This window comes from Abramis brama (assembly GCF_963993115.1).
Source record: "Abramis brama genome assembly, chromosome: 13".
Lineage (NCBI taxonomy): Eukaryota > Metazoa > Chordata > Actinopteri > Cypriniformes > Leuciscidae > Abramis > Abramis brama.
Genome location: NC_139975.1, coordinates 18388245 through 18413785, shown reverse-complemented (window position 1 = coordinate 18413785; position 25541 = coordinate 18388245). Strand labels below are relative to the sequence as shown.

The 25541-nt window shown below is 38.5% G+C and overlaps 1 protein-coding gene across 3 annotated transcripts in view; it reads right to left on the bottom strand.

Moving 5' to 3' along the window:
- The window catches only part of dlg3 (discs, large homolog 3), a 98737-nt gene extending 73984 nt beyond the window's left edge, over nt 1-24753 (bottom strand). For all 3 annotated transcript variants that reach the window (XM_084132898.1, XM_084132905.1, XM_084132906.1), the window contains exons 1-4: nt 24475-24753; nt 23296-23427; nt 13737-13822; nt 8523-8633 (exon numbers count right to left, since the gene is read on the bottom strand). In XM_084132898.1, the coding sequence (XP_083989024.1) occupies nt 8523-8633; nt 13737-13822; nt 23296-23427; nt 24475-24490 (345 nt within the window). In that variant the 5' untranslated portion in view covers nt 24491-24753. The remainder of the gene's footprint in view (nt 1-8522; nt 8634-13736; nt 13823-23295; nt 23428-24474) is intronic.
- Between the last annotated feature and the right edge of the window lie 788 nt (nt 24754-25541).

Genomic DNA, 25541 nt, shown 5'->3' with positions numbered 1-25541 from the left:
GCAAAAGGTTTGGAAAAATAATGCTAAAAATAGTGTGTATGATCTCGGAATCAGAGACCAGCCCCGATGGTCGAGTTTTCTTCCTGCTTCTGTTGGTTCACAGTGATATGTATATAAATTCATAGATATATATATTCATTTGTTTATATATGTATATATTTACACACACACAAATACATATAAAAATATCAATATAAACAGACAAGCACAAATACAGTTATATACAGGTATATATGTATACATATATAATTCTATAAATATTTATATGCGTGTGTACAAATATATATATATATATAAACAATTTCTATATATATAAATGATATCCGTGATCAAATCTTCCTTTGTAAGTCTCTGCTTGCCAGATTTCTTCCTTCTGCGTTTCCTCCTGGTTTGGGAAGCGTTTTCTTGCCTTCTTTCTCTCACTCTTTTCCCAGCCTGCAGAGAGGAGCTGAGCGCTGGATTGACTCTCAGCCTGCTTGCCCTAGATGTGGATTATACGAAGGGATGCAAGCAAGCGAGAGAGAGCGAGAGAGAGCGAGGGAGAGGGAGAGAGGGAGAGAGAGAGAGAGAGAGAGAGAGAGAGAGAGAGAGAGAGAGAGAGAGTAGCAGCATCCCTCCAGCACCTCAGCCCTGACAGCCACAGCCAATCAACTCACAGCACAGCCATCAGCAGCAGCACCAACACAGGACTGACTGCTTAAGTGACTGCTCTTAAAGGGCCAGCGCACTCGAAAATCAGCCAGCACACAGAGCTCGTATTGAGATGCAGAGAGCACATTATTCAGCTCCACGGTTTTACTGTAAGAAAGACTAGATACCTGATTTGAGGGTTTATATCGCAGACGGGCTACAGGACATAAAGTGCTGATGGAAGACCATGTTTTAATCCATTTGTGTATTCATTTGTCAAGTCACTGTAGGATTAACTAAAACCACGCAACATAAGGCGGTCATACACTATGCGATTTAAGCAAGGTTACCAACTCACGTACGAGTAAATCGCAAATTCATCCGACCATCCGATTGCCGGTCAGGAGATGTTTATCTCGTTTACCCCTGTACACTGCATGAACACTGCACGACAATAGATGCACAACAAAGCTGAAAATCTGCCAGACTAAAAAAAAACGAGTCGCACTAGTCAGAATTTGGACGAAATTTGCAGTGTATGCCTAACCTTAGACACAACAAACTAGCTATGAAGAAAATGTAAACGCTTGATGATAAACTCCAAGAAATAGTGCATACATCAAAGACAGAAGCAGATTTTACTTCAAAGGATAAAACAATTAATTAAAATTAATTCATATTTTCAAAGACGGTGCACTCGTTCTTATGAATGGGAAAAAGTGCAATGTGCAATATAAACCCCACTTTATAAATAAAAGAGCCAATCGCCAATTGCATCACTGCAGCTGCCATTAGAAGCTCTGGTTGCTATAGAACAGTCAGTGTCCTGAGACGCACAACATTTGAACACTTTTTAAACACATAATAAACACCATTTATACAACAACAACTCATGTCAGATTTTCTTGCTGTTATTTAAATGCGAGTGTGGCAACCAGTTTTTGAGATTTCAAGATTTCCCATTCAAGTAGATAGGACTTGGTCTTGGATGCCGAAATAGCTGCCCAGAGGCATTGCAAATATGGCCGCCGAGTGAACAAACTTTACTTGAAAGAGATCGTGACATTTCCTGTTAGTTTTGCTTTGTAGGGTTTTGTTATCTTCTGATGATTTGTTATTTATCTTTAAGGTGCAGTGATTCGGATATTACTTTAAAAGTTAAAATATTCTCTATGGCTGATTTTAAATGTTTTAATTGTATCAAATGTTAATACAATTTTTTCTTTAATCAGAATGGAATGTGTATTCACATTAAAGTAATCAATCCAGAAATTCATTCATCAAATTAACTGCACCATTTTTAGAAAGTTGCTTATTAAAAACCTCGGTAGCTGCAGAATGTTGAATTACACAATTTCCTGTTTTTATTGTTTCTTTATGTATAGAGAAGACATTACAGAATTGAATGACAGTGGAAATGAAGATCTGCATTCCTAAAGGCAGTATTAAATCTTTTTTAATTTGATTACAAGTTACCCAGGTGACCCACCGTTTGAAGGTTTTAAAAGGATTTCTGAAATTACACAATTTCATAGCTGAATCAAAACAGGCCTTTTAGACTGTTATACCATCAAATGTGCTTGAGTATGAACATTAGAAGCCAACTGACTGTTTTCTAATGTGACTATATGCATGCATGGACATTTGTGTGTGTGTGTGTTTCTCTGTTTATGCACGTGTGAATTTGCTTGTTTTTGTGGCTGAGTCAGTTCTAATAAGCACTGCACACTATTCTATTCCGACCCCACCAGGAGGCAAAAACAGCAGGCTCAGCCACACTTAATTATATGCAACGGTAACTCACATCATTACCACGATATACTATTCCGGCAAACTTTCCGATTTCCAGGAGGAAGGCCAATCCGAGATCAGAATGATCTGAGAAGCACACACAAACATTGCCAAAGCCAATGGGAAGCGTACGGGTGGTGCTTGGTGGCTGAAAAAAGGCAATGCAAGCATATTCATCACAGCACACATGACTGGGCACATGTTGTGACCACCCGGTTCCCTCTGCTCCCCTTGTCTATACAGCACATTCTCATATAGGATGAAGACTTCCATGGTCTCCATAGAGGAATTTTTAATGTAGCTGACCAAGGATGAAGAGGAAGGCGGAAGGCAGGGAAGCAGAGCGTGCTTATATGCATGCATTACATGCTTGCATTCTGCCATGTGTTTGTGTCAGTAGCTTCCAGAGTGTGAGTGCATGTGGGCGTTTCTAGTACCTCTAGGGGAAAATGCTGCTCCTTAAAGAATTACATAATATCAAATCTTTAAAAAAAAAAAAACAGTCACAGCCAATCAATGGCCAAGTCTGTCAATATTAGCTAGAATATCAGTACACTCACCATAAAGGATGATCAGAACCTTAAACCACAACCGCTGCCAAAAATGCTTAATGCATGTAAAGAGGCCATGTGTTGTGAGTAACATTTAGGCGACGCTTAAATGTCATCTTGCTACAATAATTACGTAAAATGTAAATCCAGTGCAGAAATGCTATAAATATTATTAGATTTAAAGCTGGTACAGCATGTTTTAATATGGCTGAAATATGCATTTAAAACGGTATTCATTTCTATCTGCATCCATATTCTCTTTTGCAAATGACCACATTGAGAAAGAGTGTGTGATGGTAGATAGATGAATCCTCCCAGGCTGAATGAAGAACAGTACTACAGATGGATGGTTAAAAAAAGAGACAATTTAAGAATGTACCTTCTATCTGCTTGATGATTTCGATTGCTCATTGACTAAGAATTCAGAGTATTCTTAGTTTAAAAATATATTTGCAAATCTTATACATAGTATTCTATACTGCATGTCTCAGTGAATTGGCACATCTTTCCAGGAGAACGAAAACCAACCTGACCTACTCTTGAGAAATTGGAAGAAAGCCTTTTGTTGATTTATGAAATAAATGAGAATGATTGTGTGATGGTTTTACAAAAGGATTCTACTTGATTACACACAGCATATCTCATATCTGACAGCCTCATTGTCAGTTTCTGCATTCCCACATTATATAAACCCCCCCAGCCGGCCTCACAACCCCCACATATTCTCTCACATCGAAGGTATCTATAGAATATTTCTGGAATTTCTGTGCATTCTCATAGCAGCCCATGTGACTGCACTCTTGTCACCTGACAGGATGTATGTCCAAATAAGGTGAGATGAGACACAGGCAGTCTTAAAGGGGCAGTTACATTCTTGAAGGTTTCCTTTGAATGAACCACAGAGAATTGCTGTATGAAACAGGTGCAGAGCAGCCTTTGAAAGACAGTGATTATAGTCAGGAGAATTTCTTTTTTTAGTAAGCAACATAAACGTGATCCAATAATTATTAGTGCATGACATACATGCAACCACTATAGATTTCAGCTCACAATGCATGTGCATGGCAATAGAGACTAGTCATTCGTAACACCGCTGCAAGGCCAAGAAACGGTTTTGGGTTCTCACCTAAACGCTCGTAACTCATTGAGTCGTTTCTCCTTCACACTGACACAATAAACTAAAGTGCCTGTGAAGGCTGTGACTCCTATTAATAGGCCTGGTGACAGAAAACAGCTGCTGCACCAAACACCGCACATCCGACTGACAGTGTAATGATAAGGGAAATGAGAGAAAGAGAGAGAGGAAAAGAGAGAAAGGGAATATGAGATGCTTGCGGAATGACTGGAGAACTGAGAGGTCTTGAAGAGAAGAGAGGGTCTGATAAGGGCCACGTGCACACTGCAAGGTGCGAGAGTGATAGCCGCATTGAACAAATCCCCTAAATGATCATACTCCGAGGCTACGGTCACCGAGGCAGTGTTTGGGATTGACAACCATGCTGAATTGTCCAGTTCACACAATAGGAACAGATCGAATAATATCTGTATGAACGAATAATACAAAGTGAAGTCAAGCACCTTTTCTATGCTCAAGATAGTCGTGATTAATGCTTGCAACTATAGCGACAGTTAGGGCTGCACAATTAATCGCAATATCATGATATGGCTTAGTCCAAAGATCACATTGCAAACGCTGCGTTTCAATTAAATAAATATATGCGCTGCATGTTTCAGAATGAGGAGCAGCACTGTGTTCTTTCACATGCAAGCAGCTCACGATCCAGTGTTTTTGATATCTCAAAGTGGATCAGTTGACTGTAAATGCTGATCCACATGAACTCATCTCTACATGTGCTCTGAGTTTGGCTCACTCAAGCCGCCTTTCCACTGCACAGGACAAACGACAGCTGATGGACTGGAAGTCATTAATTTGCTACGGAGAGTCACACAGGAGCTGCGGATGCAGAATTTTCGGATTCGATTTGAACTTGAGCGCCTACACCGTATGCGACACGCCGACCGGATGTGATGTATTCCAATGTATTTCAATCAGATAAGAAAATCAGTTACTTTTTGTTTAACTTTATCAGAAACACTTGATACAGTTAAAAACGCATGGTTATTGATAAGTAATCCATTATTAATTTAATATTTATATTTTTTAATCATGTGTGGCACCGTATTTTCCCTAAAATTATTGCCAGTTATTTGTCCTATTAGCATAGCTGTTTGTTTGCATTAATTTAATCATTCCACCATGGTGAAAGAAGGATAAAGGCTCTTGCTTTTGCATTCCTTTACTGGAGAAGTCAATGTGGGCAAAACACTAACTCGAGTATTACCGTTTAGTGAAAGAGATGCGCCATAACGGGGAAGATTTACGAGACAGCGACAGTTTACCCATGTTGCCACGCAAGATCATACAGAAAGTTCATTACGACTGCCACTAAAGGCGGCTTTATACAAAGTTCAAGGCTCAGGGAAGAAGGAGGGGGGAACATGCAAACATTGAATGTAAAGTTTTAATCACAAAATGAACAACAATACGAAAGCTGACTGCAGCATACACGTAAACAAAACAACAACTTAAATGTCCTAGGCCTGGTCCTCTCTCCCTCCGCTGTCATTGCATATTATTATTATTTTATAGTCATATTGATATAATGACAACTATTTTTTATTTATCAGAAACAGTTCTATTTTTTTCTCACAAATCGTGCAGTCCTAGTGACAGTGACTACAGTCAATAAAGATGCCAACTTGCATAACGCACCTGAAAGCCTTATCACAATTAACACATCATTATGTAATGTCCAATTGAGCAATTACTTAATTTGACAAATCTTACTTAACCAACAGCAAATCTGAATGATTTTTTGTTTACAGTAGTGAGTGTAGTTGTCACTTTTGTTTAACCGAACGTGCGTGGTGTGCATAACTATATTTAGTGCTCTGCTTTTTTAAATATGTCATCAGCAACTTGTTGTTCAGTTTGGATCCCACTACTATGTTGAAGTAAATTTGGTTGTAAAAAATGGTTGTCACTCACCTAAACAAGCTGTAGGCCTATGTGTACAAAACAGATTTAAGCACTCAGAAGATGAGTGACATCCATATTTAGCTGCATTGTGTACGTTGTGAGGTGTTGTAGGTGTTAAGAAGAGGAATGAGTAAAATAATCGTGCATTGGGCCCAGAGAGCAGAATAAACAAGAGCAAAGTAAAAAGTAAAGAGGGAATGCAACCATGAGAAAGATATGACTGGACTGAAAATGACTCTGGGGGAGGGTAACTCAAAAAATGTTTGCTGATGAACAACTGGGAATGAGAAAACATGATCATAGAGAGGGTTCTGAATGCAGAGAGAGATTCCTTTGTGTTGTCAAATACACATTTTGCATTGTTAATTATGCATTCTCTCGCATTCATTCTTCTCAAGCGTTGCATAAACACCCTGTCGGATGCAAAAACACATATTTTTGCAATTTTATGTGGCCGAACGCATATGAAAGATGCAGAAAGATGCAACAGAGACAGGAAAACAGCGACAGAGAGAGCAGGAGCGAGAGAGGCAGCCAGTCTGTAGGGATGCAAGTAGGGGGAGGAATTTGGTTTCCATGGCAACATGCGGGAGGCTGAGCTCTAGGTGTCCGTTCCAGCTCTAACTGCGTTGCACTGCACCGGCCCTCGCCTCGCCTCGCTCCCCCCATCCTCCCCCACTCGCTTTCCCTCTGCAGCTCTCTCTTCATCCCTCCCTTCCACCTCATACCCCTCCTAATGTGTGGAAGACACGACACCACATTCAGCTCAGCATCAGCCAGCCCTGCTGTCAACAGAACGCTGCTGCCTTGCAGAGAGCCTGCGCTTTGATGTAGACAATGGAGGCTCTCTGTTCTGTCCCACGCTCTTCAGCCACGACCCGAAACCACACCCACACGGCCATCTCCATCTCCACCTCACACCCCCATCCCTCACACTAGATCTCCGCTCATCTGAAACGCTAGTGCCCGCAGGCACTGTGCCGCCACATGCCGCCGGGGGTGCTGTGATTGGGAGGACATGAAAATGAGAGCTGCCATGATAGTAGAGCCTGATTGTTGTGAGTATTTCTGGAAAACTGTGTGATGACAGTGTCATCATGGCTGATTTCACTGCTCCCTGGCTACAATCTACATATGTTGACACAACTGCACTGCAACCATCCATGTGTATTCACTAATATGAATATGCATCATGAAAAACATTTCGAAATTAGCTTGTGGTCAAAATCTAACCAATGGAAATGTGTTTTATGATTGCATCATATTCATAAGTATTAAATTGCACACCACTGAGCCCAACAATAAAGATGTAATTTGCCGTCTTGATATTTTCAGAGGCCCAAATTTTGCTCTTAACAATGTTTTAATATGTTAGAGGGAATTTTATTTTATACTTTTCATAAACTTTTTCGGTAACACTTCACAATAATGTTTAAAATTAGTTAACTACTTTAGTTAACATGAACTAATAATTAACTTCTACAGCATTTATAAATCTTTGTTAATGTTAATTCCAACATTTACTGAAACATTATTAAAATCACAAGTTGTTAACATTTGTTAAATTTGTTATTAATGTTAATATTATTGTTCATTTGTTAAATAATGTTAAATTTGTTAACATTAATTAATGCACTGTGAAGGAACATGAATAATCAATAACTAACGTTAAAAAAGATTAACCAATACAGTAACAAATGCATTGCCCATAGTTAGTTCAAGTTAATTAACACATTAACTAATGTTAACAAATGAAACCTTATTGTAAAGTGTTACCACTTTTTCTTTATAAAAATAATGTATTAGGTTTTTAATTTGCAATAACATCTGGAAATCATGATACTATAATTTAACGCAGTGACTGCATTAAATCCAAACAATGGAAAATGGTGGCATACGGTCATTTGTTTATGATTTTCCAGCCCATTCTCATTCTTTTTTAATCAGCAAGATAATGTAATTTTGTCACAATGAACATTTATTCTAAATCAGCAGAATCTGCCACAACAATGTTCAGTAGATCACACAAAACTACATTTTATAAGTTTCCAAGGCATAACAACACATGGTAGGTCGTTCACACAGAACGTTTTTTCATTCCACTGTGTTGCTTTTCCATTCATTTAACTTCAGACGACGTCTAAAAAAACGCAGCACTCATGCGAAAGACACTGAAAATAGAGATGTGACAGAACAGTAAAGCATGTCCTTCTAGTCTGTTTACACAGACAACCGGTTAAAAATCAGGCAGCGGAAAGTATTGTGTATGAACAACTGACAGTATCGCCAACAGGCTGAAACTTTCTCACACTGTTCATAAACCATCAGGCCGTCCTTAATTGATAATTGCTGAGCACTGACACATGAGATGTACTAGACATCAAAGTATAAACAAATCTACCTATGCCTATACCAAAACCTATGCCAGTTACGAGCTCATGTAACATGTTATGCGTTATAAATCTTCTATTTTTGTAAAAAGTAGTATTCCTGATTCAGCAACCACTAACCTTTGGTGCCTCCACATGGGATCGGCTTACTAGTCCAGCCACTCTCTCCACCTTCTGAGAGCTCCTCCTGCTGGTCACACGCACACGTGACACACCCTCTTCACCCGAAGTCTGCAAGTACAAATCACACAGAATCAGTAGATTGCACAGATAGACCAAATTTTAAATAAATAAATAAATTGAAGTAGGGGTTCAATTTAGTCAAACCTAGTGGTTTTGAATACAAATATAGCAATTTAACAGAGAATAGTGCAGACAGGCTAGCATCACCATTTGCAAGATGGTTTATATGGACACAGACATCTGTATTATAATAAAGAGAAAACAAGTGCCACCAAACATACTGAAACAAAACATTTGCACTAAAACATAGCCTACTTTTTGACCATTATCCATAACCACAACTATAAAATCTGTCAGGGAAATGCTGTCATTATATAGCATTTTAGACCAAAAGACACACAACCAGGGCCAGAACTTGATAAGATTAGTTCCTACCTGTTTATCATAATGTATGCCGCAGTCACAGGCCACAGGCAGCAGAGGGCAGCCTTTGGAAAAGGCCATGACAGCAGATGGAACAAAGACTCTCACTTTCCCTTCCAAAATGGTAACAAACTGAACTCTAGAATGTTCTTTTAGGATCTGTCCTATTCTGACTCTCATACTGTAGCAATGTGTGTTCACATAAACACAAACACACAGAGGCATGCAGGTTTGCAGCATTAGGCCAAGCCACACCCATTTAAGTTGATGCAAATAAAAGCACAAATAAAGTCACATCTAAAATCATTTAAAAAAAATCTGCTATCAGGCAACATACAACAAAACACAAAGCAAATTTACCGTTTTTATCATTGCCTTCACTGGACAACCATGAACTGAATTGAAAAATGGTTGCCAAGCCCCAGGTCTGCCGTCATATTATCATCAGCTCAGCTACGAGATACTGCAGCTGAAAACATGCAGGATTGCTGCAGTCTCAAACCCAGAGAGGAACATGGAGGCGCTGCTGGTGTCCAGTGCCATTGAATCACTGCTGACACATGACATACTGCTCGCAATATATACTGGGGCTGGATTATGTACAGCTTGATACATTTAACTAAACAGTTTAGCCAATATTCACTATATAAAACTGACACCAAATTATGTAACATGGTTATATTACTGACTGTAACTGTAGCTAATATAAAAAATGAAAAGTAAGACACACTTGCTGTTTAACACAAAGGCTTTGTAATGATTGCTGTAAATTATTCCAGGGTCTTTTTTTCCTTCCTTCTGCACCAAATCGGGGAATTTGCAGACTCATTTCATTTAACGTCTCTCAGGTGACTGCACGCTATGAATGCTAATGAAGCCTGAGCTGGACATTCCCTCAGAACCAGCCTCGCTCACTCTCAGAGAACCAGAGAACAGGGCTGTGCCTGGACACACACTCACACTGAGGCCTGTGACGCTTTCCACCACACATCATATAGTGACCCCTGCAGTAATTTTGTGGAACATGTGTCACAATAGTATGATGCTTCTGGAAACTGCCAGTTGGGGATTTGAAATTGGATAGATTATACTCACAGAGATTGTCTGAATGTCCACTATTCATTTGTTAGGTAATGTGTTTTGCCTCAATCAAAAATTTTAAAATGATCAATCATTGCTTGGCTTTTACCTGAGCATCTACCATCACCAATTTACAACCTAAATAAATATATAACATTTAAATTATAATAATAATAATTATAATAATAATATAATATATACATATATATACACACACATACCAGGTACACCTGTTTAACTGCTCGTTAATGCACGTCTAATCAGCCAATCACACAGCAGCAACTAAATGCATTTAAGCATGTAGTCAAGATGATCTGTTGAAGTTCAAACTGAGCATCAGAATGGGGAAGAAAGGTGATTTAAAGGTCCCGTTCTTCGTGATCCCATGTTTCAAACTTTAGTTAGTGTGTAATGTTGTTGTTAGAGTATAAATAATATCTGTAAAATTATAAAGCTCAAAGTTCAATGCCAAGCGAGATATTTTATTTAACAGAAGTCACCTACATCGAACGGCCCGTTTGGACTACATCCCTCTACTTCCTTCTTTAATGACGTCACTAGAACAGTTTTTTGACTAACCTCCGCCCACAGGAATGCTCCCTCAACTCTACCGAAATACGTTTATGTACTTGCGCACTTCTTATAACTAACTGTTTACTCAGCTCTTATGGTGATTTTCTGAAGTAAAACTGACGCTTCATCTTTTGTGTGATGTACAATAAACTTTATTAAACTCATCAGTATACGTTTGATCATCATTCGGACAGCAGACTTGTAGGCTATTAATAAATAATGGATACATACAAGCAGATGACAAATACGTTATAATAACCGTAATTAAACTACTAAACTATACCTGTTTCATCTCTATACAGCACTCTGACTCTGTAGGCATTATTGTCCGACTCGAAATGAACACCATTACTGAGAGTTTCTGATATTATCATCATTCCGTGAGATGAAATTGTCCTGAGAGACTGAGCGCAAGCTCGTGAAGCTCCGCCCCCTGGGTCGTCCAGCAGCAGCTTATTTGCATTTAAAGGGCACACACTAAAATGGCGCGTTTTTCTGAGCCCCAAAAAATGACAATTTAAACATGCTGTAAAAAATGATCTGTTGGGTATTTTGAGCTGAAACTTCACATACACACTCTGGGGACATCAGAGACTTATTTTACATCTTGTGAAAAGGGGCATAATACGGGACCTTTAAGTCACTTTGAATGTGGCATGGTAGTTGGTGCCAGGAGGGCTGGTCTGAGTATTTCAGAAACTGCTAATCTACTGGGATTTTCATTCACAACCATCTCTAGGGTTTACAGAGAATGGTTAAAAAAAAATAAAAAAAATAGCCAGTGATCGCTAGTTCTGTGGCCGAAAATGCCTTGTTGATGCCAAAGGTCAGAGGAGAATGGCCAGACTGGTTGGAGCAGACAGAAAATAACCTCTCGCTACAACCAATGTCAGCAGAAGAGCATCTCTGAACACACAACACGTCAAACCTTGAAGCAGATGTGCTACAGCAAGCAGAAGACACACCGGGTGCCACTACTGTCAGCTAAGAACAGGAAACTGAGGTTACAATTCGCACAGGCTCACCAAAAAATAGACAATAGAAGATTGGAAAAACGTTGCCTGGTCTGATGAGCCTCGATTTCTGCAGCAACATTCAAGTGGTATAGGGTCAGAATTTGGCGTAAACAAATTGAAAGGTTCAGGATTCTGCTGTTGGTGTAATGGTGTGGGGGATATTTTCTTGGCACACTTTGGGCCCCTTAATACCAATTGAGCGTTGTTTAAACGCCACAGCCTACCTGAGTATTGTTGCTGACCATGTCCATCTCTTTATGGGCACAGTGAACACATCTTCTGATGACTACTTCCAGCAGGATAACACACCATGTCACAAAGCTCAAATCATCTCAAACCGGTTTCTTGAACATGACAATGAGTTCACTATACTTAAATGGCCTCCACAGTCAACAGATCTCAATCCAGTAGAGCATCCTTGGGATGTAGTGGAATGGGAGATTCGCATCATGGATGTGCAGCTGACAAATGTGCAGCAACTGCGTGATGCTATCATCTTAATATGGACCAAAATTTATATATATATTAAAACATTATTTTATATTTTTTAATGATCAAACTTCTGCAAAGACAAAAGGAGAATGGTTTCCATGCTCTTTTCAAATGAATTGCTATGAACTGGGGTTGAAGCTTTAAAGTGTCAAAATGGATGCAAAATCACATAAAAAGTGGTTTACATAAGTCAAAATGATGAGATACCAAGTCATAATGATGTCAAACTAGTTTTCAATCTCTTTATGTGAACATTCCTAAACATCCTTTGACCAAGAAATCAAAAAGCAAGCAAAAACATTTTTTAAATAAAAATATATTCTATATCTTCTTTTATGGGATGTTTAGGTATTTTTACTAGGAAAATGACAAAAATACTGATCTTTTTTTCTCTCTCTGTCATCTGTACTATCCATTCAGTGCGATCGTGTGATTACTGACATCTTTAGAGCACATTCTAGATTTTACAGAGTTCAGACTTTTTTCTGTTTTTCAAACACTGTTTTTAGCTATTTCAAGGTATAAAACTATATTTTGGATGTAATGTTAAATATTTTACCCTGATATTCTACCCTAATTTTCTATGATCAATCACTAAAAACTGTACACTTAAAAGAATAGAAAATGCACATAGACCGTTTAGACCTATACAAGTTTCCTTTATGGTCCAGAGTAGTTACAGATGGTGCGGCTCACCAGCAAAGTGAGTTTGTGAAGCTGTTTGCAACACCAAAAAAAAGAAATCAGACAAAAATTCACCCCAATTTTGAATCATCTGAAACCATGTAGGGGATGGAAAACTTCATTCTATCATCTTTTAAAACATCAGTCACAGGGCACTGCTGTACTGGACGAATGGAGACTATTTTAGTCAAACCCGAGTGTATGTTTGTGTGTACCCTCAGAGAGACCACAGAGTGATCCTCCCTCACTGCAGTTGCTTTTAACAGAATCCAGACAGAAGTTGAGGTTATTTTTTATACTTTCCCTATAAATACTTTGCATGGTCACGTGATTGCAGACACTTGTAACGAAAGGTCCTGGTGACATCATCACACAGCCCACGAGGAGCACTTGGTGTTATCACTGCAGTGCTTTCTAGATATGACTAATGTTCTGTAGCGTCTGAAACTTCCACACGCTCTCTCTTTCATTTCGCCCCTCTTTTTTCTATTTTTTGTTCTCTGTAATCTTCCCTTCAGTTTTTTCTAAACCTCAGCTTTTCTAAACCCTTTCTTCTCAGCTAATCATTGGTGTGTTATTGGGGACAGAAAAAAGTATTGGTGTCAAAATGTAAATGCACCATAAAAGTATCATAAAAATGGCCCATATGACTCTTGTGCTACATTGCTTAAACCACATGCTAACTTTAAGATATTCAGTGATAATCTCCACCTGCTGTGAGCTGTTAACTGCTTTGACTGGATCGAGTCAGTGACTTGAACATGAGAACTAGACAGGTCAGATTTGTTTATGATAACAGGGATATAAGGGTTTGGAACAACATAGGGAAGAGTAAATAATGGCATGTAATAAAATAAAGCTGCCCTTTCTCTGGGGCTCTTACCTCCCATGTGTCCACAGAGCTGCTCTCTTTAACTCCATTTTGTGCTGCATTCATTTGCAGGGTTACTTCGTAGCATTCCTGAATATCTGAGAATAATGGAATAGCGATGTCATTGAATGCATCCATTTAAATAATGCAGGTATTTACACTGAAATATGTAATACCTCCATTACATTTTTAGATTGAAAGCAGATGTATGCAAGGTTGCTGTTGGCACTATGATATTATGTGCATATGATTCAAAAAAAAAATTGTACAAAAAATAATACAACAAAATGAAAATCTGTAGTATAAATAATGTTGGCATTCTAACATTTATGCTAAAGGATTAAATAACTCAAAAATGAAATTTCTCATTTAGAATTGTCATTTACACGCCCTCATGTTGTTTTAACCCTGTATGACTTACTTTCCAGAGTGAAACATCTTTTTAGCAGAAAATCCAAATTTCTCTCTTTCACTAAATAAAAGTGGATGGAGACCAAGGACTCCCAAAAGGGCAAAAATAAACATCATAAATGTTTCAAAAAAGCACTACATACTTGTGTGACATATTCCAAGTCTTATGAAGATGTAAAATTTGTTTGAGGAACACACACATACAATGTTGCTATTCACTGAAATCTTACTTTAAATCCGTAGACTCCATTTGCTTGCAAAGAGCAGCTCCAAAATACTATACAGTGAAAAGAACAGTACAGTATAGTTTCAGTGTAAAGGAAGTCATTTGCTTTTGGAAGACATGTACGGAGCCCCTAAAAGTACATGATGATGATAAAAAAACATGATATGGGAGAAAAAATAGTTTCAAGCCTTTTGAGTTATCTCGCAAAACTTTTGTGTTCCCCTGATAACTTTGCATTCGCTCACAAAACTTTTGCATTTTTTTTCAGAGAAACTAATGTTTTGCCAACATAATGGTCATCATTTTCTCTTAAACTTACTACAAAGCTTCAAATGTTGCTTCTGCTAACACACCCAGGACCAATGCAAGGTCTCAAAACAGAACTTGTGACCGGCACCGTGCAAGAACCGAGACAACAGAAACTCCTTTTAAAGCTTTTAAACCCCTTTTAAACCCTGTGTGGAATAACACATGATACTCTCTCAGGAATGAAAGGAAATGTTTCAGAGTTATGAACACTGCCCTCGTTTCTAGAAAAATTATGTACCAGTGAAGATGAAAGTCCCCTCAAAGCAATGGCTGGACGGCCATCGAGAACTGCACTCCATACAAGTCATAGAGCATGTAGCCTGATACGTCATTCAGATCTACTATCACAAACCAGTCTTCGAACTGGATTTGCAACACGATTAGCTTCAGGGTGAGAATCTTGAACCTGTATTTCTGAAGAGTACAGTTCAGGACCCTTAGATCTAGAATCGGAAGCAGCCGAATCAGCAAACTGAAAAGGACCTACCGAACTGGCCAAATTTTTTAATCACTCTTGAGAAAAGATGTGGCAAATATTCGGTTGGGCGCCTCCACCCTCCGAATCACAGTTAGTAACAGGGTGAGTGGAAATGCCTGCCGAGGAGCCCGGGAAAAGTCGGGCACAACATTTTGTGGTGTGCAGTCTGTGCACAGACCTCCCCCAGGAGAAGACACCTTCAGTGGCCAGGGCCCAGGATTGTCAGAATGTTTTCTTTGCCATCTTAAAGGAAATAACATCCCTGGGATGGCTGTGCCTGAGCACGCTTCCTGGCTCTCTTATCTTTGCGAATGGGGGCAGGGGGACACGGGTCGCCATGCTGGCTTTCTGTTCTTTTCTCCTATCACTGTGCCCTGGCCTGGAGCAGCTGGTAGGTGGTGCCGACTCCTGGAAATGGTGTGGGATAAATTCCCTGAGCGCCACCAACTGCTTCTTGACCTCATGGTATCTGTTGAACAGACCAGAAGGCGAGATTGAGGCATTCAGGAGGAAAGCCTTGTCTCTTTCCTTGATCACAGTGAGGTTTACAACAGATGCCACACCGTAACAACCATAGCAGCCATGAAACGGCTGATAGCGCAGGCCTTTACTTGGTCAAGTGGAGGGCGAGGTCTGTGGTCCTGCGTAACTCTTTCACTCCCTCCGGTGTTAATCCTTCGCCATAATCCGATTCTCTGAGCAGGTCAAACTGGTAAGCCTGCAAAACCGCCATGGTGTGCAGAGGGCACCCCAGCCTGACCCGCTGCAGTGTAAGCCTTACCCACAAGGGGTGAAGTGGACCTACAACTGTGGTCATCGTGGAGGAAGCCTGCCTTGTCCACCAAGCCTTGTAGGGCCTACAAGGCTTGGTGGATAAGGCAGGCTTCCTCCACGACGATGCGTTTTAGGGGGAAAGATACCCCGTAAACATCTCTTCCAACCTCGGCACCGCTTCATACCCGAGTGCATACCGACCACCGTAGAGAATGTCAAAGTGGCCTGCGTATGCACTTCCGCTGAGTACGGATTCTTCGAAGAACCTCAATCCAGAAAAAAGGTCCGGGAAGAAAGGTAGCTGGCAGCGGGAAGGTAGCTCTCGGACAGATGTCAAATAGCGGCCATCTAGTCTGGACCGCGCAACCCGTCTCTTTTCATCGGGCCACTCAAAGTTTAACTTGGCCCACACATACGGCTTCTGAAGACAAAGAAGCTGGCTACACGCTGACCTGGCATCTATTTATACATGGTTTCAGTCAAGTACTACGCCAGGTAGCTATGTCATCACACTCAGCCAAGCGCTGATTGGTGTGTGTAAACATGCTTCAGTGTTCCCATAGCATCAAGCCATGACGTGGCGTTGAGTTCCACTCGAAAGGGAACTACCCTTTAATGGTCCTCAACAATAGATTAGTAAGTCTTTTAGCCATGCCAAAAAGCACAGGTGCAAAGTCTTCACAAGTCAAGTGTGCAAGGTCAAGAGCAATGTCAACTTTTGGCTCAACTTGAGCATCGCTCCCTCTATTGTGGGTCTCTATAAATATCGTCCAGGGGCCTCATCCAAAATTCCTGTCCATACAGGGTTTAGAGAGCCAGAGCAATCACACTCACTTAGAGAGGCTTTTATCGTGACTCACGACAGCACAGTGCCTGCAGACATTAGCAGAGGTAACAGTGGCTCTGATGTTGAGGGTCAGGCATTAAGCTATGAGCTAATTACACTAGTGCAAATTGGGACAATTAAAAATAACATGTTAAAATCATCAGTACACACTTTCCACCTTAATCCTACGCCCCATGACGCTTTGCGAGAATTATGGGTGAAACTTCCGTTAAGCTGTAAACAATCAGTGAAACACTCTCTCTATGAACGCAATACGTTTAAAAAAGTGTCACAACTAGATGACATTAATCTACTCACCCTTCAACCATCGAACATTAAAAGGAAATTCAAAAGTGTAAAAGCATCAACAAAGTATTTCAACAGACCAAATAACCCCAAAAGCACGAGGCCTACAGAAAATTGCTTGGTTTGAAAGTGACTTCTGTAACACCTGACAATTGAGCTGTTTTGCCCGGAATTTCGCTAATGTGACCGCACTTTGAATGTTAATGGAATGTAGCACTTTTAGCATGCGATATACATCTCAAATTTTAACGGGAAATGATGTTATTCACAGCCACGACATTTTGACTCGTCTTCATAATCTGGACTAAATTTTGACATATACGAGTTACTCAATATTAACCTCTAGATATTATTGTTTACAGTTATATAAAAGCAATATCATAATCATTCTAATGGTCTGAATATCAGAATGGCTGTAATTTTCTGAACAACAACATTCTTGCTCTTGTCTTATTGCTTAAAGTCACCATGAAATCAGATTTGACAATTCTTATTTTTTATGGAATATTGTGGTATATATTATAAATGATTTATCTGTGCGCATCATTAATTAAAAAAAAAAAAAAACTAACTTACTCTCCCTCCAGCAACTTTGTTCTCTTCTCTGGTGACTTGTTTCCGGATGCAAGGGCAGAAAAACCTGTCACTCACATGAGACCACAGCAATAGCAAGCCACAATGATACAATCAATTCCCAGTGGACAAAATCAATTCCCGTACAAGATTATTTTTCTTGTTCGAGAAGCTGTTTCATTCGGATATTTAAAAAAAAAAACTTCTGTTACATCAAAGCCAGACTTCTACTGTCCTAGTCGTGCCCTCAAAGGTAGGGTAGGCAATGTTCTTCATAAACTTTTTGTTATACTGGATTAAACTCTCTTCACATCCTGATTGCAATCAATAACAGAACTGGTACAAATATTTTAAAATGTACATATATCTTCAGTGGAAGTCTCAGGACCAAAAAATGTTCATCCAATCATTGCATTCAGTCCAAATGTGTTTTGGGGAAGGCGTGGCTTAGGAGAGCGCACTGAAGGAGGGATGGGATCTTATGCTTTCAAAGCTGGCTTGCTATTGCTGGCCTCTCCAAAATTGCCTACCCTACCTTCAAACCAGAACGACTTGTTTCTTTACCTCATCCTTCTACCCTCTATACGTCTTACCTCATTACCTCTCAGGTCACTAACCGCCGTGGCCTGTGGTCACCAACAGAGGGACGACCAGCTGATGAGAATGGAGGGAGACAATACTGCTGATGTCACCCACACTCCCACACTGGCCCACAGCCTGAACTAACAACATAATGAGATGCTTGTTACCTCGCTGTGCCTTTGAAGCATAACACTCTCGGCCCCCTTTGCACTGGAAGAAACGAGCAAGCATTTTTTAAGACGGAAGAAGAAAGAGCTAGAGAGAATAGCACTTTTTTGGAGAGATACGCAGTGAACTTGGACTGGCAACACATGCGGACGATGTACGTGTGTGTGTGGGGGCTGTTAGGGGCAGTAATGGAGTCCCACTGGGGTGCAGCGGGAAAGACAGAAGAAGAATGGGGCTATGTGACTCATCTGTGTCTGTGTGAGCCTGTGTGAGTGGGAGGAGAACAGTGTGTGGGAAGCGGTTTCATCGCCTGGCTGGCCAGAGCCAGATGAGAAAGTGAGAGAGCAGAGAAAAGAAAGAGAGCGACGGAGAAAGTAAACTAAAGCGTAGAGTCTTCCACTAAATGGTGCATGATTATAAAACATGCAGCTGTATGATGAATAGAAATGTATAAGTGTGTCAGACGGAAACACCTCCTCGTTTAGTAAAGCTGTCTTGAATGGCTTTGAAGATGTGTAAGTATCTTCATCAAGGAGACCTTTCCCCTCAAATGCATTTTTGAGTGAAACATACAGTAGCAGGCAACATCAATGATTATTCATATAGGGCTGCTTTCTCTCAGCATTAAAACACATGGATGTAACAGATTGTGTGTGCACTAAAATCCTTTTGCAGCTGAATGTAGACAATCGGTTCTGTAAAACATACTTTGATATATGGGCACATTTATCTCAGACAAAGTCCTAGTTAAATGATACTTTTTTCCCACAAAAAAAAATGCATTCCAGCAGAATGTTCCCAGATCCAAGTAAATCCTAAAAGACCACATAAATTCCTGGCCACTGAACAGAAAACACAAAGTCCTTTTACTTAACTGCACAGTCCTCTCCACATAATCATTTTTACACAACTGCTCTCCTTTTCACTAGGATTAACTCATTTCAATGTCAGTATGAAGTTCACACATATCTGATTTGTTAAAAACTGGGTTTTAAAACTTGTTAAAAATTGCCCTGAATCAGTTGATCGCATATACAGAAACTAAATTCATTAATTAATATTATATATGGTAAGTTTTATTTCATCCTTTATAATACTTTAATGTACAAATTACAAATCTAATATAATTTGTCACACACTGTATGGTAATTTACAATACAACTGCAGAGATTTGTAAAAGAAAAAAATACCACTTTTTTCCTCTCTGGGTACCTTGTGTCAATTTATAATATTTTACCATATATTTAAATAATTATTGTGAAATATTGTTTAATACTACAAAAACACAGAGATTCTTGACAGAATTACATTTTGGGGTCAGTAAGTTTTTTTTAATAGAAATTAATAATTTTATTATTAATTAAAATATCACTAAATAAATATTTAGTGTATTTAAACTAAATATTTTGATCTAAATTGATCAAAAGTGACAGCTGAGACATTCATAATGTTACAAAAAAATCTATTTAAAATAAATGTTCTTTTTAAATTTCTATTTATTCATTAAAGAATCCAGCACAACTGTTTTCAACTTTGATAATAATCAGAAATGTTTATTGAAATAATTTCTGAAGGATCATGTGACAATGATGCTGAAAATGTAGCTTTGCCATTACAGGACTAAATTGCATTATAAAGAATATTAAAATAGAAAACAGTTATTCTAATTGTAATAATATTTCACAATATTACTGTTTATAGTGCATTTTTAATCAAATAATCGCAGCCTTATTGAGCATAAGAGACTTCTTTAAAAATGATTTAAAAAATGTTACTGACCCCAAACTTTTGAACTGGAGTGTACATTAGCAAAGTTTGCCTCATAAAAATGCAGGACTGCAAAAAATTCTAAGGTAGGATTGACAATTTTAAAGTGAAGCTTAGTGAGGAATCAATTAACAGGCTTTTACTCTAGCGGTTTTACATTGTTTTTCTATTAAACTTGTGGGAAAAAGTATTAGAAATGTGGTTAGAAAGTGAAAGTGAAATAGGACTTGTTACAGTATCTAAAAACTGTAGGAGGAACTACAGGGTTTCTTTTTACAGCATAGTTTAACTTGGAAAGTACTCTGACTGGGGAATTATGGATTGTCAGTTTTCCCCAGCAATGAAAATAGCCCTGCCTTGATATTGGGTAAAATTTGGGCACAAAAACTGTGTGATCCATAATCTCTTTGTGTGTTTGGAAACAAAGAGATGAGTGTGCAGTTAGGAAAACCTTTGTTCGAAATTGTGCAATCATGCAGACAACCAAACAAATTTTCCCTCCTCCCACAGTGCATCACAGGACTGAATTGGTACAGCCTCATTGAATCCCCAATACATTCGATGATCTCTTCTTCTTTGATGTCACATAAATCAGCTTTCGACTTTAGAGTCTAAGAACACTTTAATTATGTGAATGATCTACAAACCCAATATTAAATAATATAAAAATGAATACAAAATATAATATAAAATAATAATACTATAATGTTTAAATATAAAATAATTTAAAAATTAAACTTGGTGCTAATTTATCCACCCTCAATCTTCCTCATTTTTGCTAGAATTCGTATTGTATTGCCTTTTTTAACTCTGGCCAACACCCAAGAGGCTGGAGAGATGATTGAAACCACATGTTGCTTAACTCAGCCTTACATGACCCCCTCTTCTCAGTACCTGAGAGAGCGAATGGGCCGTCCTGCGCAAAGCGTAACACCCTGCCTAATCTGGCCTGAGGTCAGAAGGGAGTACAGCACTGCGGCCAAGAACTGTTTGTTTATCAATCTACCTACATGTTATCCCACATTTCCGCTAATGATCCAGCCTATTTCTGGAATGTGTGGAATCCTTATCCGCTTACTGTGTTATGCCAGTTTCAGACTGGGACTCTATAGAAGTGGACTGGGACTGATTCAAAGTAATATAAATAAGAGCATTTGCAACATCTGTTTGGCCTGCTGTAGTCAAACAGCTTTTTTCGAGGCACAGAAAAGCGCATATACCTAAATGCCAGTAGCAGGAGCCAAGTTTCTTTCAGAAAATTATCTAAAAAACTTTAGGCCTGAATCACACAGCTCACCACTATGAAACATAAATATGAATATTTTAAGTGACTGACACTTTCTCTAATACCAGAGACATTATAATAAAAAGGTAAATGCCCTCAATAATCTCCAAATGCCTTTAAACTAAAAAAATAAACAATTTACACACTCCCGTTCAAAAGTTTGGGGATTTTTTAAAATACATACATTTTATTCAGCAAGGATGCTTTGAACTGTTCAAAAATTACAGTAAAGACTTGATATACAAAACATTTCCATTAGTGCTGTCAAATCGATTAATCGCGATTAATCGCATCTAACGTAAAAGTTTGTGTTTACATAATATATATGTGTGTATATATATTATTACATTTATATATATATATTTGTCTGTGTGTGTATATACTGTATGCACACACACACGCATTTTTATACACATACTGTATATATATATATATATATATATATGTGTGTGTGTGTGTGTGTATGTATATGTACATATACACACACACGCATACACACACAGACATACTTTATATATTATATATACAAATTGAATAACATACACATTACGTAAATACAAACTTTTGTTAGATGCGATTAATCGTGATTAATCAATTTGACAGCACTCGTTTTTAAATAAATGCTGTTCATCAAAGCATCCAGAAAAAAATCACAAATATTAAACAGCACAACTGTTTTCAACATTGATAAGAAGACAAAATCATTCTTGAGCTGCAAACCAGCATATTAGAATAATTTCTGATGGATCATGTGACACTGAAGACTGGAGTAATGGCTATAAAATTTACCCTATAACTATAACATTTTTGTTATTTTCTATGCCAGCTCTTTACAGAATGACCAAAACATGCATAACAATATCATGTATACTTCATAATAAACTTATAATGCCTATCAAGCCTATCACCACCGGCATACGAGAAAACTCATGAGTTAAGAACAGGGGGAAACCTGTCCCTCTCCTCACTACAGTCCCATGGCAACACAACCCCATGTCTTGGTCACAGCCCCTGTGGTCCTACACTTCTGCATCACAGCAACAGCAACAGGCATGCCTCATTAAACACTGGGCCTGGTAATTAAGAGAACCACTCAACCATTTCATAATGGGACTAATTTGTTTCCTTTGCAGGACAAAAACTAAAAATAAGTTAGGAAATCTCTTATTTTAGTTAGATGCATCTCTCATAACAGTGATATCTATTATTACTTGCATGTTTTCTTTTTCTGGCTGTTGTGAGACATCATTAAAATATGACAGAACATATCCACAGCATTGATAAATCAGTTGGGGTTGTGAAAGTCTGATTCGTTGTGTAACATGAGAACAGTGGCACAAACTTTGGTAAACATTTTGTAATTTACTGTATAAGTCGAGTTCTCAAATCCATGTTAAAGATCAAGCCATTGGAGACAACAGCACTGGCTCATTCAAGATTTCATTTAAAAAACAGATAACCTTTTGTTTTTATACTGAAAGAACCTATTTATGTGACTTAATCTAATAAATCAAAACTTGGTTAATGTCAAAAAAGCAAACTTGTAAAAGTCACAGAAGGTGCAAGTTAATTTGTAAGGTAGAGTTAATAATGTGTTTGTTTACTAGGCACAACTATTACATCCTAAAGCCATTGTTAATGCGAAGGAGGACATTGAGGTAATTGGTCCAAGGACAAAAAACAAAATATACCATTTAGAAAACCATCAGCAGCGTTTAGTAAAGTTGAATAAACAGTAACACGACTTCTTGGAAAGATTTTGCTCAGCATGGAATGTGCTGGAATCACGTGGCACAGCCCTATATAATGACAGTTAATCATTATTTTTTTTAGATCCATTACAGTTTACACAGAAACAAACCTCACCCAGCAGAGCATGAAAAAGATGACTGCCAAAGATGGTGGAGACCTTTTCCACGCTGGTCTTCAGGGCCTGTTCCTCTGGGCTAGTCAAACTTGCCTGGTACTGTTTCAGTAGCCCAACTGCTCTTTTAGTATCTGAAATAAAAGAGAGGACACGCATTACTATTTCAGTACAACTCCTAATCATTTTAATGCCTTTTTCATCCATTACCTACATTCTCCGTGTGACAGTCTGAAGACATTTTTAGACGTTCAAACTGTATGTTTAATACCGAAAAGGCAGATGCGTGAAATCTTACATTACTTGCCTATAATTATAAGAGCCCCTGGAAGGGGTGAGAAGCCAGATGTTTGACTCAACCAGGGCTGTCTAACAACAATTTTTTAACTAACAGCTAAAAGTAAATGAATGATTTAGTCTTGAGTGTTGTTTAGTGAGCTATTCTTGTGGACTAACAGAGACCATTCAGTGGCCTCAAAATTATTTGGACAATTAAGTTACACTTAAAATGCATTAGAAAACAAATAACGTTGAAATTAGTTAACCATTTTCACAATTAAATAGTTTGACTTCCCCTTGTTCACACAGGTATAGTTCATCACATTAACTATATGGGCATGAAAGTGCACACGTGTTGTATACAATGAACACTACAATAACAATGTGTGTTTTATTTAAAAGCTAACACTTGTTAAAAGCTTTGAAAATGGTGCTTGTGTATTGTCTTTCTTTAAAGTAAATGCTTATTAGTTTTATTTTTTGGTATGTAATGCGTTGATATTGATAGATTTTTAAGTATTATTTTTTGTAATGCTTCAGGTTGAAGGGAAGATGAGGTTAATAGAGGTAGGAGGTTCCACAAAAACATCACAGTTTGTGATGGGTTAAACAGGGTCATGGTGTCGCTTATACACTTGACATTCATTGAGCTTCTGTAAAGAATAGCGGATTTTTATTAAAAGTACATAATCCCACTTCAGACTAATGCTTTCTGTTTCCCATGTGGGTTTAACAGAAATTTCACTTGAAAATACACGAAGAAATTTCTCTTGAAAATACACATCGACACCGAGAAAAGTGTAAAAGAACTAAAAACTATGAAATTACTGTCACATCTGCATTAGCCTATATGATATCCGTTTCTTATAACGACTAAAGTTGACTGTTTTAACGGAACTTACCATATTTATGGACCATGATGTGAAGATTGTTGCAGTTAGTTTGAAAACTGGTCCTGTAAATCCAAAACGTTTCGACTAGTTCTCCAAATAAATAACGCTTTAAAATCCTTCTCGGGGCCAACTGTCCCTTTCTAGCTGTCTCCGAACAGACTTTTAAAAGTTTTGCAGTAATTTCCCCACAGTGACGATATTGTTTTTTTGGTAAGTTCTAGTATTGACGACGGGAGTAAGTTAGTGCAGTTGGCAGGAGATGCGTGTTGTGGTAGTAGTGAGAAGTGTGAAGCTTCCCGTTATCTGCCTTTGGGAAGTTTTGAGGGGAATTGGGGGGCGGTCTGCAGTAACAGGGTCTTACTCATCCTTCATCCAAATGTAAACTGTGGATAAATAAGCGTGTCTGTCTTTATGGTGGAAAAACATGCAGCTTTATTGTAACGGCGAACCTAATCATATGTGATGATCATATGTGTGAACTTGTGGCTAGCAAAGAAAAAAGAAAGGAAAAAAGGGTTATAAATGATAACTTCAAATAAAGGGCTACCTTACATTTATTTCGTCAGTCTTTCGGAAAACACCCTGTTTGCCATGAAGGGGTGATGCAAGTTTGGCCATGGAAATTATTATTCCGAAGTGTCGCATGCCACCTAGTGGAGAAAGAGTGAACCTGCTTCAAGTGGGTCTGTCGCCCTTTTTAGCAATAAAGATTTTTTTTTTTTTAGAAAAGGGAAAACGCATTATATCAATAACCAGTGTGATTAGGTAGGAGCCTCAAGTTTTTCCACAATGTTTTTTAAGCCGGTGTTTTTTCTCGCCTCTATGAACGCTTTAGGCAAATGAAAATCCCGGAGTGGAGTTCATCTTTTCTGTCGCTCCGCTCCAGACCCAGATCCAGATCCAGACGTTCAGTCTGTGAGTTGCTTGGTGACACAATACAAAGCTTGACGTTGAGACTGTATAAAAAGATCGCATTTGTTCTATAACCTAACGTAGGTCGACTTAATTGAAACATTTGTTTTATTACATTTAATCAAATAGAACAATGTAATTACGAAACAGCAACAACATTTCTC